The sequence below is a fragment of the Eulemur rufifrons genome, chromosome 7 (genome assembly GCF_041146395.1).
Source record: "Eulemur rufifrons isolate Redbay chromosome 7, OSU_ERuf_1, whole genome shotgun sequence".
NCBI classification, from domain to species: Eukaryota; Metazoa; Chordata; class Mammalia; order Primates; family Lemuridae; genus Eulemur; species Eulemur rufifrons.
Window position 1 is genome coordinate 197,886,491 of NC_090989.1, and position 19,012 is coordinate 197,905,502.

General features: G+C 60.0%; 1 protein-coding gene across 2 annotated transcripts in view; it reads left to right on the forward strand.

Annotated features, from left to right (window-relative positions):
- PHF2 (PHD finger protein 2) overlaps nucleotides 1-18,460 on the forward strand; it is a 95,219-nt gene extending 76,759 nt beyond the window's left edge. Inside the window, exons 12-22 of one of the 2 annotated variants that reach the window (XM_069476249.1) lie at nucleotides 16-384; nucleotides 1,666-1,785; nucleotides 2,258-2,376; nucleotides 4,407-4,585; nucleotides 4,696-4,766; nucleotides 5,688-5,848; nucleotides 11,856-12,133; nucleotides 13,899-13,994; nucleotides 14,545-14,654; nucleotides 15,487-15,865; nucleotides 16,442-18,460. In XM_069476249.1, coding sequence (XP_069332350.1) covers nucleotides 16-384; nucleotides 1,666-1,785; nucleotides 2,258-2,376; nucleotides 4,407-4,585; nucleotides 4,696-4,766; nucleotides 5,688-5,848; nucleotides 11,856-12,133; nucleotides 13,899-13,994; nucleotides 14,545-14,654; nucleotides 15,487-15,865; nucleotides 16,442-16,530 — 1,971 coding nt within the window. In that variant the 3' untranslated portion in view covers nucleotides 16,531-18,460. Of the gene's footprint in view, nucleotides 1-15; nucleotides 385-1,665; nucleotides 1,786-2,257; nucleotides 2,377-4,406; nucleotides 4,586-4,695; nucleotides 4,767-5,684; nucleotides 5,849-11,855; nucleotides 12,134-13,898; nucleotides 13,995-14,544; nucleotides 14,655-15,486; nucleotides 15,866-16,441 lie in introns of both variants that reach the window. The other variant, XM_069476248.1, reaches the window with a different exon arrangement.
- Nucleotides 18,461-19,012: the final 552 nt, after the last annotated feature.

Genomic DNA, 19,012 nt, shown 5'->3' on the forward strand with positions numbered 1-19,012 from the left:
CCTTCCGTACCCCAGAATGCCTCCAAAGCCGCCCGACCGGAAGTGAATGCTGTTGCCTCCTCGGATGAGGTCTGTGATGGGGACCGGGAGAAGGAGGACCCCCCGTCTCCCATTGAAGCCACCCCACCTCGATCCCTCCTGGAGAAAGTGTCCAAAAAAAAGCCTCCCAAAACTGTGAAGATGCCCAAGCCATCCAAAATCCCCAAACCCCCCAAGCCTCCCAAGCCCCCAAAGCCCCCCAAAACGCTGAAGCTCAAGGACGGAGGCAAGAAAAAAGGGAAGAAGTCCCGGGAGTCGGCCTCGCCCACCATCCCCAACCTGGACCTGCTCGAAGCCCACACCAAGGAGGCGCTGACCAAGATGGAGCCGCCCAAGAAGGGCAAGGTGGGGCTTCCTCACCCCAACTCCCTGCTTCATTGCCAGCTACACTGTGGCACCTCCTGGGGTCCAGGCCCACGGGGACAGCTGGGGCCACTTGTCCTTGTTCTCCAGGTGCTCCTGGCTAGGCAAGGGGGGGGAACCAGGGTGCAGCTCTCTGCAGCACCTCTGTGGAATACTCCGGGAGGGTGCAGGGTCTGGGCTCTTGCCCAGTGGATGCACTTCCCTGCCTGCTCCTGACCCAGGACTGCCACAGCTAGTCTCAGACCCGGGCAAGCAGGCTCTGCCCCAGTGAGCTCGCAGAGCGGTGGGCCTCGGGAAGAGGCCCTCACAGAGAAGGGCACAGTGTATGTGTGCTGTGTAAGGGGCGGCACCCAGGAGGGCCACTCGGTGGAGGGGGCAGGGCAATCTTGCAGGAGGGAGTGACCCAGCATAGTCTTCTCAGCCACGTAGGAAGTCTCCAGGGGACAAAGAAGCCCCTGGGACAAGGCACTGGGGCTAAGACCTGAAAGTGGACAAGATGTGTGTGCAGAAACAGCAGGGAGAAGACCAGTGGAGGGGGAGGGCCTGGGGGGTGAGGCAGGGACAGGGTTGCCCTGGTGGCCTGAGTGCCTGTGGACAATAAGAGAGATGGGCCCAGCCCTGAGGACACACTCCGACTAGAGCATCTTAGGTCTGGGCTTCAGGGACCATGAGCCCCTGCGATCAGGCAGCACTGAGTGTGAGCTCCTGCCAGAAAGAGGCTGTTACCCACTTCCTGGGGGCCAGGAACTGGCAGGGCCAACATCATAGGGCTGCAGTGAGACACATTTGTGTTCTCCTTCCCAGGGCTAGTATGAATGAATGAGCGAACACGTGGCTGGCTGAATGACTGGATGGGTGGTGAGTGAATGAATGAATGAATGGATGGATGGATAAACGAATGGATGAATGGATGGGTGAATGAATGAATGGAAGAATAGGTGGGTGAATAGGTAGATGAACGAATGTATGGATAAATTAATGGATGAACAGATTAATTAATGAATGAATGGATGGGTGATGGATGGATGGAGGAACGGATGGACAGGTGCATGAATGGATGGAGGAGTGAAAGCATGGATGAATGAATGAATGGAAGAACAGATGTGTGAATGGGTGGATGAACAGGTGGGTGGATGGGTGGATTGCAGTACGTGGCCAGCAGGAGGCAGGGGATCTGTGTGGCCACGTCTTTGTGCTGGAGCTCGAGGGAGTCCTGCCCACCCTCTGTGTCTGCCTCTGGGTCATGGCTGCTGCATTTTCTAGGCCACAAAGAGCGTCCTGAGTGTGCCCAATAAGGACATGGTCCACACACAGAACGATGTGGAGAGGCTGGAAATCCGAGAGCAAACTAAGAGCAAGTCGGAGGCCAAGTGGAAGTACAAGGTGAGATGTGCACTTGTGTGTGATGTGTGTCTGGGCTCCGTGAGTGCGAGCCTCGAGGCCCTGTGTGTGTGAGGGCATGTGCAGGCAGTACTGTGAGGTGCTGCGGTGTGTGTCTGGAGCACGTGTGGCCTCCCATGGCCACCTTCCACCGGGTTGGCACGGGTATAAGAGTTGAGCACGTCACCCCCCGCGTTGATGGTGTTTCCCTTCACCATCCACACTCTGGCTTGTGCCTCTGCTCTCTGGGGGCCAGCGGCAGGTAGGGCAGGTCCTGCAGGCCCAGGGGCTGCAGTGGGTGCTACGTGGGGTGCAGCTGCCCAAGTGCCCCACGGTGGCCCAGGCAGCTATCAGAGCCATGGGAGACTGTCCCTCAGTGTGTTCCTGGCAGCTGCCTCTATCCACTGATGCTAGTTGGGGTCCTGACTCCCTACTCCCACGGGGGCTCAGAGACGGCCCTGGTCTTGCTTTTCAGAACAGCAAACCAGACTCCTTACTGAAGATGGAAGAGGAACAGAAGCTGGAAAAGTCGCCCCTGACCGGAAACAAGGACAACAAGTTCTCTTTTTCTTTCTCCAACAAGAAACTCCTCGGGTATGTGAGTGCTCAGAAGGGAGGGGTGACCACACACCCACCCCGTATCATGCACACCACACACACACATACCACACAGGCACACACACACCATACACATCATATCACACACCTCATGGTCACCCTATACACTTATTACACATAACACATACCATGTGTGCACCCTGCATCACACACAAATCACACACACCACGTTATACCACACACCCACAAACCTCACACACCACATGAACACACACACCACACACGCAAACCATACACACCACATACCCACCATGTTAGATACAGACCACACACACACTCCACACACTGTGCACGCACACAGCCTTTGGCTGACACTCTTGGGCGGCTCCCCAGGCCAGGCCCCCTCCCCCTGGGCTGCTGACTCCACCACCTGCAGCCCTGTGCTCCGCTCACCTTTGTCGGGGCCAGACGTCGGGAGAGGCGCATCCTTGCCTCCCACAGTGCTCGTTCTGCAGGGCTGGTGTGGGCATCAGAACTGCCCAGCGGGTGTGGGCGAGGATGCAGCTGCGGGCTGCCTGCAGTTGGGAAAGCACCCCACCCCACCCCCAGTCAGGGAGGAAGAGTGCAGGGCTCCATGGATTTTAGACGTCCTGCTGGCACTGGGGCCCTGGCTCTTGGAGCACTTTGGTCAGTGGGGAGGGGCCAGTGTGACACCAACATGGGGCCCTGGGCGCTGAGGTCCTGGCCCATCTGGGAATCAGAAGGACTTCCTGGAGGAGATGTGGAGAGACAGAGGGTCTGTCTAGGAGGTCTATGTGTGCTGGGCCGGCCTCAGCGGGCAGGCCAGAGATGCTGAGGGCTGTGAGCCAGGCGTGGCCAAGAGCACCTCGAGGTTCCAGCTGTGACAGTTGAGCCTGTGTTCTTACCAGTGCACAGGGCATGTTGCCTACCGAGGCCCCCGGCCGGGTTGGGAGTCAGACACGTCCCAGTGGGAGCAGTGGCCACTTTTTTATAGTGGATACTGATCGACTTAGCCAGGTCTGAATTTCCTTGTTGAAAAGATGGGAGGAGGAGGCCTCCTTCCAGGTGGTGGAGAAACAGAGTAGGGCCCGAATGGAGCCTGGAGAGGGCGGGGAGCTCAGTGAGGGAAGCAGGTCTGTGGGGCCCACGCTGCCCCAGCTTCGTGGCCCTGAGCATGTCCATTGCTTTACCCGAAGCTTCCACCTTAGGTCCTGGCCTAGCTCTATGATGGTGCTCTAGAGAGTTTAGAATGGAGACGAGAAAGATGGACACGGTTCTATGGCCATGTGTACACATGTGTGTCTGTGGCTCAGCCTGCAGAGGGTTCTTGGCTGCCCCTTTACTTAGAGTGTTGGAAGCAGCCTCATCCCTGGCACTCTGTCCGGATGTCTGCGTTTGCATTTTCCCAGGTTTGGAGTTGTGTCGTTTTCAAGTTCCAGACATTTCTGCCTCATCCTGTTGTCCCCACTATTGGGAGAGAAACCTGTCCTCAAGCCCCTGTCGGGGCCGAGGCCGTTGCTGCTCATATACTGAGAGCGTGAGGCTCCTCTCATCTGAAGTAGGCCTGCCTTGCCCCAGCAGGGAGACAGGTCACACGATGTCACTGAGACCCTTGTGTCTGTGCTATGGCCCTGCCCCTGAATGGATTTTTCCAAAATAGCTATTCAGGAAGCCAGGAAGATTGGACCCTGTTCCCGTCAGACACTGTCTTAGCGTGCACCGGGCTTCCCGGCCGCCTGGGAGAGGGGGGAGGGCTCGCTCTGCCCCTTGTGAGCTGCGTACTGGGACCAAACACGGCGGGGACACGGCCCTGAGGAGGAGGCCTTGGGGTTGGGTAGTGTCCCCTCTTGTGGAGAGGTAACGTCTCACAATGGGACTGAGGGTCCACAGCCCTGGCCTGGCCCCCTACCACCGGCTGCTCCTGCCTGGGTGAGGCCTCCCTGCCAAGGGCCTGGGGGACGCTCGGGCAGGGGTCTTGTGGGAGAGCCCGCCTGCCTGCGCCGTGGGCCATGTGGACGCCGCTGACTCGCTCACTTCTGCCCTAGCCCCAAGGCTCTCAGGCCCCCGACGAGCCCTGGTGTGTTCGGGGCCTTGCAGAACTTCAAGGAGGACAAGCCCAAGCCTGTGCGGGACGAGTACGAGTATGTGTCTGATGACGGGGAGCTCAAGATTGACGAGTTTCCCATCAGGAGGAAGAAAAACGCCCCAAAAAGGGACCTATCCTGTGAGTTGGGAGGGGATGTTGGGAGAGGGGCGTGGGGTGGGACCCAGCCTGCCGGCAAGGGGTCAGCCAGGCCCCCAGGTGGCTGTGGGACCTCACGGCTGTGCTTTCAGTCCTGCTGGAGAAGAAGGAGGTGCTCCCCACGCCCACCACGAGGCCAAAGCTGGACTCAGCAGCGTACAAGGTGAGCCACCTCCTGAGGCCCTGCTCTGTCCTCCGTGGCCATCTCTGGGCAGTCCCCAAGGCTGCAGCCAGCTAGCTCTGCAGCCTTGCTCTTGACAGGGTGGTCTCTGAGGGTGTTTCTGCGTGAGGTGCTGGAGGAGTGTTCTCACCCTCACCCCACCCTTTCTTGGGTGAGTTCTCATGGGCAGGCCATGGCTGGGCTCAGGCGTGGGGTTGGCACAGGAAGCACAAGCGTGTGCCTGAGCCTGCGGCCATCAAGGCCAAAAGCAAGCACGTGTCAGGTAGGGTCTGCAGAGGCCTCTGCCTGTGGTGGGGGCCTTAGGACCTGCCCTGCAGAGAGATAATGCAAGACCTGCCCCCAGGGCGGGAGCCGGGTGGGATTTATCATTGGGGGATCTTGCACTGAGATGGCCTCTGAGGCCACGTCTGACTCCACACATAGTAGCTGTCTCTCCGTGGGCATGGGAGGGGAGTGTCCCTGCTGAGCCACCTGCCAGGCAAGTTATCTGAATCTGTTACCAGTTTCCTAGAGCCTGAGGTTCCTCGGGGACTGCAGGCACAGCCCAACCTCTCTTCTCCCAACCACGGTAGCTTTATCTGTGTTAGATATTGGGACTCTCGCTCACGTGAGGGTTTCTTTGAACCGGAGTACCTCTGTGAAAGCAGTGCATGGTGCGAAGACACCTTGGTCCTCTGTGGTCCTGGGGTCTGGCAGCCACGTCTGCCCCACATGTGTCTGGCCGGCCAGCCGCACCGGCTCCAGGGCCTCGGTCAGACCCCAGCAGTGTTTGTTAGGGCTCTTTAAAAACTTTTAAAAACCTATTTCAGTCCCCAAAGGGAAAATGGAACCTCCCTCCCTCCTCCTGAGCCCTTCCGTGGCCTGTCCCTCCTCTCACTGGCTACTCTGTCCCTCACCCAGCAGAGCGATGACTCCTCGGACGAAGGCTCACTGCACATCGACACAGACACCAAGCCCGGCCGCAACACCAAAGTGAAGAAGGAGGGCGGGAGCTCGGCGGCCGGCATCTTGGACCTGCTGCAGGCCAGTGAGGAGGTCGGCGCCCTGGAGTACAACCCTGGCAGGTGGGCCCCTGCACCCACAGCACCCACAGGGCGGTGGGGAGGCCGGCTACGGCCGGGCCTGGGCCGCAGTGCAGGGGCCGGTGACAGGCTGACCCCGGGCGTGGGCAGAAGGGCGCACCGAAGGCCCAGGACTGGCCCGGCCTCTGGTCCCAGAGAAGGAGTTGGTGCCTCTGGGGCTTTGCATTCCACCAAGGGCTGGGATTCATTTCTCTTCCATGGTCCCTGTTAAATTCTCTCTGAATCACAGGTTCTTAATTTTGTTTGTGAACACTGAGACTTGTTTTTTCATGTGGAAATGTTATAGGAATTTCTACATGTACCACAGACAGGTAACTGAGGGGGTGGGGCCTCCAGCCCCCTCCGAGGCACACCGGGCCCATGCAGGGGACCCAGCTGCGGTGGCGGTGGTGCTCACACAGCTGTCCTGGTCCTTCTGACAGCTGCAGACTCCCTCTGCACAGATGGGGAAGCTGAGACTCAGCTTAGACAACTTGTCCTCAGCCACAACAGTGGGGAGCGGCAGAGGCAGGCCAGACTCCGCGTCCACCTGACTCCAGAGCCCAAGCCTGGGGTTTACAGAGGGTTGACCAGTGCTGGCTCATGCTGTCTGGGCATGAGCGGCTGGAGTGACTTGGCCCGAGGAAGGCAGGGCCCATGTGGCCTGTCGGTCCCAGGTCTGCCCAGTTCCCCCAGATCTGTCTCTGAGACTCTGGTTTCCAGAATGGACGACCCAGGGCTGCACTGTTGACCTACTCAGCACAGCACCGAGGGCTATTCCGTGGGCAGGTGGAGGCCGCAGGTCAGGCCCACTCTTAGACAGACGGGGTCTTGGGCAAGACAGATTAAGGGCTTGATTGAAAGGAGCTTTCGCTGAATCAGTTGGCTCTATTTTATTTCATAAATGACTATTTTGCATGCAATATTATGCTCTTGCAGTATTGAACACAAAAAGCCAGCCAAAAGATGCTTTCTTTTAATGGGAGGGAAGGCTTCCACAGTGCTTGGGGTGGTTTCTGTCCACGGTCAGGCCTGCGCCCCTTGCTGTGGAGGTGTGCCAGCGGCCGGGAGGTGAAGCCTGGCTGTGAGCCGCTCCCTGTCAGCACCTGCAGCGCCACACAGAGCTCCCTGCAGCCCTCTGGGGGGTGCCTGTCTTCTGGGAACAGGTGTGCACTAGCTGACACCTTGGTGACTGGCCTCAGCCTGCGGAGGCCCCCTAGACACCCTGGGCCCCCCGAGGTCTGTGGAGAGACCTGGGCGCAGAGTATGCCTGAGACCACCCAAGATGAGGGAAGACAGGGCTGAGAGCCTCAGCTTGGGGCCACCAGGTGATTTGTCATGGGCACCTGGGGACTTGCGAGGGGCCTGGAGATGGGGACACAGGCCTGGGAGGGCTTCATGTCCACTTCTGTGAGGAGGTGCTGTGTCCTGGGCTCCTGGCTGTGACTGTGAGCCCAGGAGGGGTGGCCCACGTGTGGACATGCTGCTGACCAGGAGCACGGAGGCTTCCCGGCCCGTACCCGGCGCGGGGGAGCAGGCTCTGCAGCTGCCGCGTGTGTCCTCACACATGGGCGCACGTGCACACGTGCCTGCCGGGGGCCTGCGAGGCCACCACCCCCTCAGCCCACCGCAGGCAGTTCCTCTTCCAGAGTATCCCATTTGGAGCATAGGTCAGTTTTTGATGGTCCATTTGCTCTGTTTTAAGTACTGGCTGTTTGGAAAAAACAGCTGAAGAAAATGGAGGAAAATATGTTAATTTCTTGTGGATGGTTTGCTTAGTGTTTACTGCTGGGGGGAAAAGAAGAAGATTTTGGTATGCTAATTGGAGGATTAAAGTATTATTTTCCATGCCGACTGGTTAAACTTCGCTCATGATTCACCCAAGACCCTGTGGACAGACAAGGCCGGCCAGGCGTGCGGTCCCCAGCTCGTGGCAGATGAGCCCAGATGGCAGGGGGGGCTGCTCGCTTCCATGCTGGGTCTGGCGGGGGCCCACCATGTGTCAGGACCCTCACGGTGGGTGTCCTGGCGCCCACGGCTGGGGTATAGGCCACTCACCCTCCGGTCTGTCTGGGCCGCGCTGGCAGGTGAGGGGCCGGGGTGGGCCTGTCTGGAGGGTGCAGGGCAGGTCGCTTGTTCTTGTTGGCTCCTGAGCTGGGGCTGGGAAGGACCTGCTCCTGCTGAGGCCAGTGAGGGTGACACAGCAGTGGTGACGCCAGGGCAGGCCCTGGCCTACAGCACCGAGGCTCGTGTGGCCTGAGCAGTGCAGGGCACCACCACGCTGGGGGGCAGCCCCAGCGGCGTCTTCTGAGGCACTCTCAAGGGCAGTGTGACCACATCTCACTTCCCATTGCTGCGGCTCCAGAACCTCAGTCCTGCTCAGTTCCGGGGAAACCCCAAGACGCATCTCTGTCCAGTGTGTCTCACTCAGGGCTTGGGAGGTGGCATTTGTTGAGGGCTGCAGTGAGGGACGCCTCCCCAGGCTCTGGGCAAAGTCCCTCTGAGTTGGCTGGACCCTCAGAGAGCTGGGGCCTGGGCCCCTGCACTGTCCCTCGCAGACCAAGCCTGCCTCACCAGCCCCAGGGCCACAGGGCCACCTCTGGGCCAGCGTTCACTGGGGCAGCTCCCTACCCCTGCCCACTCTGGCAGAGCTCAGTCTTGGGAGCCCTCACTTCTGAGTAGCGGCTTGTCTGGGTCCCTGGTGAGGCCGCTGACCTGGGCACTTCAGCCCGTGCCTGGTGACGCTGGGTGAGCACAGAGCCACCAAGCTGGGGTGGCTTGTCTGCCTGTGACTGCCTTGGCCTCTTCTTCCTTGTCTTACCGGTGTGCTGTGTCCTCAAGCCCCACCCAACACAGCACCAGGGCACACACGCCACCACTCCTGGCTCCTCACAGGCCCGTCTCTTAACCTGGCCGCCTGCTCCTCACGAAGGCTCGTGATCCCTTCTCATCTGTAGGGTCTTCCTGAAATACTTGCAGTACTTCTTGGAAGTAGTGGGGTGGGGCAAGGGGACAGGGGATGGAGACTTGAGAGAGGTGGATGCTGATGCAGGCATCCTGGGAGGGGGTGGCAGGTACCCGCGTGCCCTGAGTCTGGGCCTAGGAGCACCCGGATGCAGTGACAGGTGTGGCTGCGCCTGGCCAGTGGCAGGGCCTCCCCCGCAGGCTGGGGTGGGCTGCCCTGTCCTGGGTTGGGCCAGGTTTGCGCTGCAGGGCAGTGAGCAAGGGTGAGGGCTAGAAAGGGACACTGCAGGGGGACACCTGCTGGGCTAGCCCACACAAGATGTGGGGCAATTGTGGGCACCCCCGTCCTGGCTGCACACGGCATCTGGAGCCCAGGGCAGACCCCTGACTCAGAATCTCAGGAAAGGGCTGGGCATTGGCACTTTTAAGCTGCCCAGGCAGTCATGGTGCACGGATGGATGGGGGTCCTGGCTGCAGGGGGTGTGGGCTGGGGTGAGGTAGGCCACATGAGGAGGCCAGGGCTGGGCCCCGGGAAGGTCTGGTAGGGATGGGAAGAGGTCCCCTGAGAAGCCCAGGACTTGGCCTTGAGGCTCTTCACTGTCCAGCAGCATCTGGACCCTGGCTCTGGGTGGGGACAGTGGTTACCTTGTCCTACCCCTCTCTGAGCCCAGGCAGGCCAATCACACACTCGGCATTTCAGGAGCTCCTTCAGGAAGGAGGGGAGCAAGTGCAGCCAGGAGGAGGTGCAGGCACAGACATGGGGCCGGGAGAGCACAGGCCGGGTGCTGTCCTGCCTGGACCTGAGGGCAGTGGGATGGGGTGTGAAGAGAAAGCCTCAGGGTCTGTGTGGAGGCTGCCAGAGAGGGCTGAGCTTGGGCAAGCTGAGGTGCAGGTGTGGGTCTAGCTGTGCCTGTCCAGGTGCAGGTGTGGGTACAGGTGCAGGTGTGGGTGCAGCTGTGCCTGTCCAGGTGCAGGTGCAGGTGTGGGTACAGGTACAGGTGTGGGTGCAGCTGTGCCTGTCCAGGTGCAGGTGTGGGTACAGGTGCAGGTGTGGGTGCAGCTGTGCCTGTCCAGGTACAGGTGTAGGTGTGGGTACAGGTGCAGGTGTGGGTGCAGCTGTGCCTGTCCAGGTGCAGGTGCAGGTGTGGGTACAGGTGCAGGTGTGGGTGCAACTGTGCCTGTCCAGGTGCGGGTGTGGGTACAGGTGCAGGTGTGGGTACAGCTGTGCCTGTCCAGGTGCAGCTGTGGGTACAGGTGCAGGTGTGGGTGCAGCTGTGCCTGTCCAGGTGCAGGTGCAGGTGTGGGTACAGGTGCAGGTGTGGGTGCAGCTGTGCCTGTCCAGGTGCAGGTGTGGGTACAGGTGCAGGTGTGGGTCTAGCTGTGCCTGTCCAGGTGCAGGTGCAGGTGTGGGTACAGGTACAGGTGTGGGTGCAGCTGTGCCTGTCCAGGTGCAGGTGTGGGTACAGGTGCAGGTGTGGGTGCAGCTGTGCCTGTCCAGGTACAGGTGTAGGTGTGGGTACAGGTGCAGGTGTGGGTGCAGCTGTGCCTGTCCAGGTGCAGGTGCAGGTGTGGGTACAGGTGCAGGTATGGGTGCAACTGTGCCTGTCCAGGTGCAGGTGTGGGTGTGGGTGCAGCTGTGCCTGTCCAGGTGCAGGTGCAGGTGTGGGTACAGGTGCAGGTGTGGGTGCAGCTGTGCCTGTCCAGGTGCAGGTGCAGGTGTGGGTACAGGTGCAGGTGTGGGTGCCACTGTGCCTGTCCAGGTGCAGGTGTGGGTGCAGCTGTGCCTGTCCTGGTGCAGGTGTGGGTACAGGTACAGGTGTGGGTGCAGCTGTGCCTGTCCAGATGCAGGTGCAGGTGTGGGTACAGGTGCAGGTGTGGGTGCAACTGTGCCTGTCCAGGTGCGGGTGTGGGTACAGGTGCAGGTGTGGGTGCAGCTGTGCCTGTCCAGGTGCAGGTGTGGGTACAGGTGCAGGTGTGAGTGCAGCTGTGCCTGTCCAGGTGCAGGTGCAGGTGTGGGTACAGGTACAGGTGTGGGTGCAGCTGTGCCTGTCCAGATGCAGGTGCAGGTGTGGGTACAGGTGCAGGTGTGGTTGCAACTGTGCCTGTCCAGGTGCAGATGTGGGTACAGGTGCAGGTGTGGGTGCAGCTGTGCCTGTCCAGGTGCAGGTGCAGGTGTGGGTACAAGTGCAGGTGTGGTTGCAACTGTGCCTGTCCAGGTGCAGATGTGGGTACAGGTGCAGGTGTGGGTGCAGCTGTGCCTGTCCAGGTGCAGGTGCAGGTGTGGGTACAGGTACAGGTGTGGGTGCAGCTGTGCCTGTCCAGGTGCAGATGTGGGTACAGGTGCAGGTGTGAGTGCAGCTGTGCCTGTCCAGGTGCAGGTGCAGGTGTGGGTACAGGTACAGGTGTGGGTGCAGCTGTGCCTGTCCAGGTGCAGGTGCAGGTGTGGGTACAAGTGCAGGTGTGGGTGCAGCTGTGCCTTTCCAGGTGCAGGTGTGGGTGTGGGTGCAGCTGTGCCTGTCCAGGTGCAGGCGTGGGTGCAGGTGTGGTACAGGTGCAGGTGTGGAGGTGGTAAGAAGGTGCAGGTCACTGGGGATAGCGTGTGTCGTGGGAGAGAGAGGGCTATGCTGCCCCATCTCAGGGTGGCTTATGGGAAGGTGGGGGAAAGGGATGCCCAGGACTGGGGTTGAGGATGGAGTCTGCGGTGGTGAGAGAGCCACAGGGTGGCCCGAGGGGTGCACAGAGTGGCTAGGTGTGCAGAAGGAAGGCAACTGAGTCAGCTTGCCAGCTCTAAGGAGACAGAGCCCAGAGCGTGACCATGCGTGGGCCTGGACCTTCCCTTCTGCTGCTGTCGTCCTGTGTGTCTCCTCTGCATGCCCATCCCCGTCCCCAGGCCTCCAGCCTTCCGCATGGAGTGTGGGTGGGTGAGCAGGGAATCATCAGCTCACCCTCTCCACTCCATGCCCCCTGCTGGCCACCCGGGCCAGGACTGTGTGCAGGCCGTGGGCCGCGGGCTGCGGGCTGAGTGCCTGTCTCCCTGTGCCCCCAGCCAGCCCCCGGCCTCCCCCAGCACACAGGAAGCCATTCAGGGAATGCTGTCCATGGCCAACCTGCAGGCCTCCGACTCCTGCCTGCAGACCACCTGGGGCGCCGGCCAGGCCAAGGGGAGCTCGCTGGCGGCCCACAGTGCCCGGAAGAACGGGGGCAGCGGGGGCAAGAGCGTGGGCAAGCGGCTGCTGAAGAGGACCGCCAAGAACAGCGTGGACCTGGACGACTACGAGGAGGAGCAGGACCACCTGGACGCCTGCTTCAAGGACTCGGATTACGGTGAGTGCGCTGTGTGGGGCAGGGCTGGCACTCCCTTGCGAGGCCTCTCTGAGGACCGGGGCTGTGGCCGCTGGGAGGTCAACCTGGGGGCCTGGGGAGCTGGGCCCTTTTTCGTTTAGAGATAGAATTCACAGACTGTAAAATCCACCCTTCAAAAGCGTGCAGTTCAGTGATCTTGAGTGTACTCAGAGGCACGTGCAACTGTGGCCGCAGTCCATTGTAGAACATTCGTCACCCCAAGAGGAAGCCCCGTCCCCATTAGCAGCCCCCGGCAGCCACAAATCCACATTCTGTTTCTGCAGTTTGCCTCTTCTGGACTTTTGGGTACTCACACAGTGTGTGTCCTTTTGTGACTGGCTTATTTCACTTAACATAGAGTCTGCAAGTTTCATCCATGCTGTTGAAATGTCAGAGTTCCCGTACTTTGAGGGGCTCAGTGCTACTCACGGTGCGGGCAGACCACGTGTTTGCCATTCATCCCGAGATGAATGCTGGGGCTGCTCCCGCCTTTTGGTGTCCGTGACTGGCCGTGGGCCTGTGCTGTCATCCCCCTTGGCTGTATTCTTCGGAGGGCAATTTCTGGGTCGTAGATCACTGTGTATTAATATTTGAGCTTCTGAGGACCTGCCCAACTGGTTTCCACGCAGCTGCACCATTTTGCACTCACAGGGCTTTGAGATCCTCACATCACTCTGTCTCTGTGTCAGATGGAGAGGCCAAGGCCCAGTGTGGCCCTGTGGCTGGCACCTGAGGCCAGGCAGTGAGGTAGCACCCAGCCGTGGCTCTGGCCTCCGCGCAAGGCATGGCCCTCACCTCCCCCAGAGCTGGACAGTCTGGCTTGGGGCCAGGCCCTGGAGGAGCTACTCTGGCCACATCGAAGGGGACTGGAGATAGAGGACCTGCCTCCATGCTGCTGCCCACCCCCGGGAGCATCCCGTGCCCCATGGGTGTCCTGTTCCCTGTTCGCACAGGGCGCCTGTTCCCAGGGCCAGCACACGCTGCCTCACTCAGTCGGAACCCTCCCCTCACGCCATGCTCATGGCCAGAGCCGGGCTTTGGCCACATGGAGGCGGGAGGCTGCGGTGACGGGGAGAGCTGCGTGTCTGTGCTGCCGTCTGTGGCAGACCCTCCTGTGAGTGAGGCTGGCTCTGCCCCACATCTGGTGGACAGACTTGGGCTGCTCAGCGGGGCCTGCCCTGGTTTGACAGACCGATAGCAAAGTGAACTGCTGTTTTCCGGGCTCTTCCTGGGTGTGGAGTGCTGGGCCTCTGCTTGCCTCCTCCAGAATCTCGGGTCCTGGGGGCTCTTGGACAGGTTGAAAGACCACAACCTATAGTGCAGGGTGGCCCTCAGCTTGGGGAGGGTCACTGGCAAGTCGCCATGTTGGGGCCGCTCCCCACCGGCCACCGGTCCTGCCGTGCCAGGGCCCTCCACCAAACCTCGCTGGGCAGGTCTGGGGGCCTTCAAGCCCACCCAGGCCCGTGGATGTTAAATGTTTCCTCTGATAACACCGGGCGGGCTGGGGCGGACAAGGCTGGGCGGGCCGATGCAGGCGTCCTCTTGTCTGGACAGTCCCGACCTCAGGATGCTTTCCAGGTGCTTGTGCTCATATGTGGGGTGTCCGCACCGCAGGCAGCTCCATTGCACTTGACGGTGGCCTGAGGATGGGCCCTGGGGTGGCCAGTGGGGAAGGTCTGCCGTGCTAGTGGCCCCTGGGCCCTGCCCAGCAGCTCAGCGGGCCTGGCCTTCCCCTTTTTTCCCTCAGTTTACCCCTCCCTGGAGTCAGATGAAGACAACCCTGTCTTCAAGTCCCGGTCGAAGAAGAGGAAAGGCTCAGACGATGCTCCCTACAGCCCAACAGGTAGTGCTGGGGGGTCCCCTGACGCCTGCACGGGCAGCTGTGACCTCACTGCTCCTCCTCCTCAGCCCCTGAGAATGTGGGCTCAGCCCTGTGCCGGGCCTGTCCCAGTGGCTGGGCTGCTCGTCCTGCTGGGGACGGTCTGCCGCCTGCAGAAGCGTGACTGGGCTCTGCTGTGCTTCTTGGGACCTCAGAGCCTCGACGTGCTTCTCCACAGCCCCTGCTCAGAAGCCTTCACCCCCTCGGGCCAGCCCCTCTACTCCAGTTTCTTCCTCGCTGAGCAGCTCCGTGACAGTCACCTTTGTATGTGGTGGCACCACCTGCTCTTGCCACCTGCCTGCCCCCTCCTGTCTTGCAGGGCCTCTGATGTGGCACTTTCCCCTTTGGGTGGGGCAGCGGCCCTGGTCTGATGTGGCTTCACATCCAGGGAGCCTGGTGCTCGGGCCCAGCTGGCCACGGGGCCAGGTGGGGGTGGGGATGGGAGAGCCCCCAAAAGGAGGGGTGGAGAGGCTGCGGCTGGCAGCTTGAGGGGACCCGCCCTTCTCTTCCACAGCGAGGGTTGGCCCATCAGTGCCAAGACAGGACAGGCCGGTGCGTGAGGGTACCCGAGTGGCCTCCATTGAGACCGGGCTGGCAGCCGCTGCAGCCAAGCTGTCCCAGCAGGTGAGGAGGGGCTAAGGGAGGAGGACGCCGCATACAGGCCCCCATTACCCCCACCTGGGCTCAGGCTCTCCCAGAAACCATGCACAGACCACCTGGGCTCCGGGGGCTGTCACAGGCATGGGGACATTTGATTATAGAGAGCACCAATTCCTCCACCTCCCAAATTCCCTGTGGGTGGGGACAGGGGAGCTGGGAACTGACAGCCTGGGCCCCTGACACCGGACAGTACCCTTCTTGCCGAGGCTGGGCTGCTCTCTGGGGAGGGGAGGCCCCTGAGGCCTCTATGCACCCCTCGGGAGACAGCAGCTTGGGGGCTCTCCCCTTTCCCTGGCGATTCCAGCGTTCTGGAGTTTTCCTCGCTGCTGGGAGGTGGGTGTCCCTCTGCACATTCTTCTTTCTTCCAATCTCGTTTGCCACCTTTGGCTCCTCCCAGCTCAGAAAAGGGGGTTCCTGGAGCCTCAGGCATCCCCTGGACCAGGCCTGACACCATTTGGGTGCCCAAGGGAGTTAATAGGATCGACGTGAACATTATTCCAGGACCAAGAGACCCGCAGCAGCTCAGGGCAGGGTGACAGGTGGCAGTGCCAGTTCCACAGGCCCAACTGCTGGGTGAACTCGCACTGGGTGGGGAGGTCGGGCCAGCTGCCCCCAGCACTGGTGCCATGTCCCCACGAATCCCTGTGTCTGCGGCCCAGGTTCAGGTCTCAGGCCCCCACTGCCGGCAGTGTTGTGCTTGGGGGTCCACAGCAAAGCTGTGCGGGCTGCTCCGACAAATGGGGTGGGCGGGTGTCGAGGCTGCCCTGCGGTTAACGTGCCTGTGCTTTGTCCACAGGAGGAGCAGAAAAGTAGGAAAAAAAAGAGCAGCAAAAGGAAGCTGACTCCGAACACCGCCTCCCTTTCTGCCTCCGCCTCTGCCGGCACCACCTCGGCCTCCACCACGCCTGCCTCCACCACCCCAGCCTCTACCACCCCGGCCTCCACCACCCCGGCCTCCACCAGCACGGCCAGCAGCCAAGCTTCACAGGAGGGCAGCTCACCCGAGCCGCCCCCCGAGTCCCACAGCAGCAGCCTGGCCGACCACGAGTACACAGCAGCCGGCACCTTCACCGGGGCGCCAGCTGGCCGCGCCTCCCAGCCCATGGCCCCCGGCGTCTTTCTCACACAGCGGCGGCCCTCCGCGTCCTCCCCCAACAGCAACAGCGCTGCCAAAGGTACCTGCCGGCCCCCTGCCCTGCCCGCCTCCACCTCGCCCCGCCCCACGCGGGCAGCCCTAGCCTGGCAGACTCGGCCCCAGGCAGAGGACAGCGCGTCTTGTGGGAGGTGCTGGGCCCCAGGATGGCAGGTGGCTTTGGTCCGGGTTAGCTGCTTCTCAGCACTAGCGTGTCCCACAGCACAGGCACGAGCGCTTTCGCCCCACCCTGCTGTGCCTGCACCCTGGTCACAGGGCGTGGAGGGTCATGGCCTGGTTGCGGAAGGTGGCTCCCAAGTGGCCTCACTGCCAGGGATGGGGCCCCGGCATGCTCACATCCTTCTCAGGATACCGTCCCGGAGCCCGTGTCTGCCCCACCCACCATGGCCCTGTGGGGATATAGCCTCTGAGCTGGACGCCTTGTTGGCCACACGGGACTTCTGAGGGGTGCTGAGCCCCGAGCTTGGGCCTCACAGGCCATTGTACAGACAGGGTCTGCAGGCTGCCTGCCTGGGGTCAGCGGGACCCACCCCGGCAGGCTGCCCCCCTCGCCATCTCACTCACCTTTGCTCTCTGTGTCTCCTCCCCATCCCCTTAGGAAAACGTACAAAAAAGGGCATGGCTACCGCCAAGCAGAGGCTTGGGAAAATTTTGAAAATTCATCGGAACGGGAAACTGCTCCTTTAAAGTTTGGAAAGCCAGGAAGCTTCTGCTCCGCTCAGGACCCCCTGGAGCCCCTCGAAAATCTGCCCCCCAAGGAGGGAGGCTGAGCTGCCTCACCCAGGGAGGGCCTCGCCTCCGCCCAGCCACCACTCCCCCCAAACGAGCGTCTGTCCCTTGAGCAGGCGGAGTGAGCCAAGCGTGGCCGTCCCTGGTTTTGAATATGGACATCCTTTCTCAAGTTGCTAAGAGTGACCAGTCCCTGAAAAGTGGCCCTGCCAGTTGGAGTACTATTCATTCCACTTTCAGGACAGCCCCCTGCACCCCTGAGCGTGGGTGTGATTGCAGGGCCTCTGCAGCTCTGCCGAGAGCACAAGTCCTTCGAGGAAGGCGGAGTGAGCCAATGCTCACCAGCCCCAGAGTCTGAGCTGGCCGCAGGCTGGTAACCTCCAGAGGCTTAAAAAAAGGCAAAGAACACAGAAGGAGGAGGAGCAAGCAGGATGTTTATGTACCCCCTTCTCGTCCCGAGTGATTCTCAGACAAGTCCAGAGAGCACTCGGCCGGCAAGGAAGCATCTGCCCTGAGCTCCCTGGTTGGCAGGTGGCAGCAGGATGGTGGGTGTCTCGCCCTGAATGCCCACGGGCGTTTCTCGGCGGGGGGGGGGGGGGGGGGGGGGAGCCAGGACTGGCAGCCAGGTCGGTGTGTTAGCAGGCAGGGGAGCCATTGTGGGGTCCCCAGGAAAGGGCAAGGGCTCAGCCACATCTTGGGGCCAGGGGCCCAGGCTAAGCCATGTGGAGGAGACCAGTCTAGCCCTGTCGGCTATACTGCAGAGAAGCACTTCTCAGCCAAGGCACCCCTGCCCTAGGACTGGCGGGGCGGGGACAGTGGCCAGGTGGCCTGAGGACGCGTGGACAGCACTTCTCTATTCTCCCATGTCAGCGTGTGGTGTCGCGTGCATGGGTCGTACCTGGACGGAGTGTCCACCCATCGACACAGAGGGGCTGGATTTGTTTCTCAGGCAATCCTGTATTTTAATTTTAGATGTATTTCCTGAAGCATATTTTTCATAGAATGTAGCGTGTAAATAGCTTTTTAAATAACTTCTTTTTTATAAGAGTAAAAGTATCTTTAGGAATTTCTTTCTATAGAGTTCTTCATTAACATTTATACGAGTTTTTTGCTGAGTCTGATGGACAGTTGGGTTCTGATGCTTTTTCCTTTTCCTTCTTTCCTTTTGTTATTATTTTTTTCTTTTAGGAACTAAGGTATTGCCTGAAAAACAAGTGATGTCTGTGCAGCCTTATACTCTGTCTTTACAGAAGCAAATAGTACACAAAAGATCTATTTCAGACACATTTTGAAGATGAATCTTCAACTTTAATACCAGCTCTTTGTTTTCCTTCTTGTATGATGAGGGGATTGGGGGATACAGTTATTTTACTAGCACCTTGTGAAGTGTTTCTGTGTTTTGTGATGCTGTAATTTATTAATGTTTGTAGCTTTTTATATTTGTACATTTCTTATGAGCTTTGTTTATATACCCATTACCTGGATGTTTTGTCCATGAGGAGAGGCAGCTTGGTGGAGGCCTTATCCACTCCCGCTTGTCCTGGTAGGAGGGACGCGGTCCCGAGGGCCTGAGGCTGGGAGCAGGGAAGTCTCACGGGGTCACGGGCTCACTCAGAACCAGTGTTTTTAAAGTTCCCTTTATCCTGTCCTTGTTGAACATTTATATAATCTAACCCGAACATCAAGCTGTCCTCGCTCTCTCTCTTTCTCTCTCTCTCTTTTTAATTTTATTATTATTTGGCAACATGTACATTTCTAACAAAGTTTATCGTGGCTATTAAAGTGTTTTATTTCCCAGTTCATATTACTCTTGTATTGAGTCCATGAGGTCTAAGGCAACTTAGATCAAAGTTTTAAAAAAGTAAAATATTTCAGGTTTTGTACAGAACCATGTCTGTGTCATTTCTGCCCAGTTGCGGTCGTCTGCCCCATCAAGGACGGCGGCAGGAAGGGCCAGGCCAGGACCCCTGCCCAGGCCCAGGCTGCCAGTGTTTCTCGTGGAAAGCCTCAGATTGCACCCCAAAGTTGCAGCGCCCTAGACCGGCCGGCAGGAGTGGTCAGAAGAGCCCCTTGGGCCATGGGGGCAGCAGCCTTCGAGACTCTGGCTCGACCAGTCCCAGCCGTGAGGGTGTCCTTGTGAGGCCTCTAGAACATCCTCAGGGACTCAGGTGTGCGGTCTGGCTCCTGGCTCCTCAGCCCAGTGAATGCACACATGTGCCCCGACATGGGCTGGACACCCAGATGCACTTAAGCGTGTGCACGATTCCAGGCTAAATTGCACATTATTCACAATAAGCAAAGAAAAATAGCCCTCGCCCCCAACAGATACATTCAAATGATAGGAGGACAGGGAAGGGTGCCAAGTGCGGGGCAAGGTGACCATTCGTGGTGCACGGCAGGCAGGGCTGCCAGGACACAGGTGAGGCCCGGTTCTTGGTGG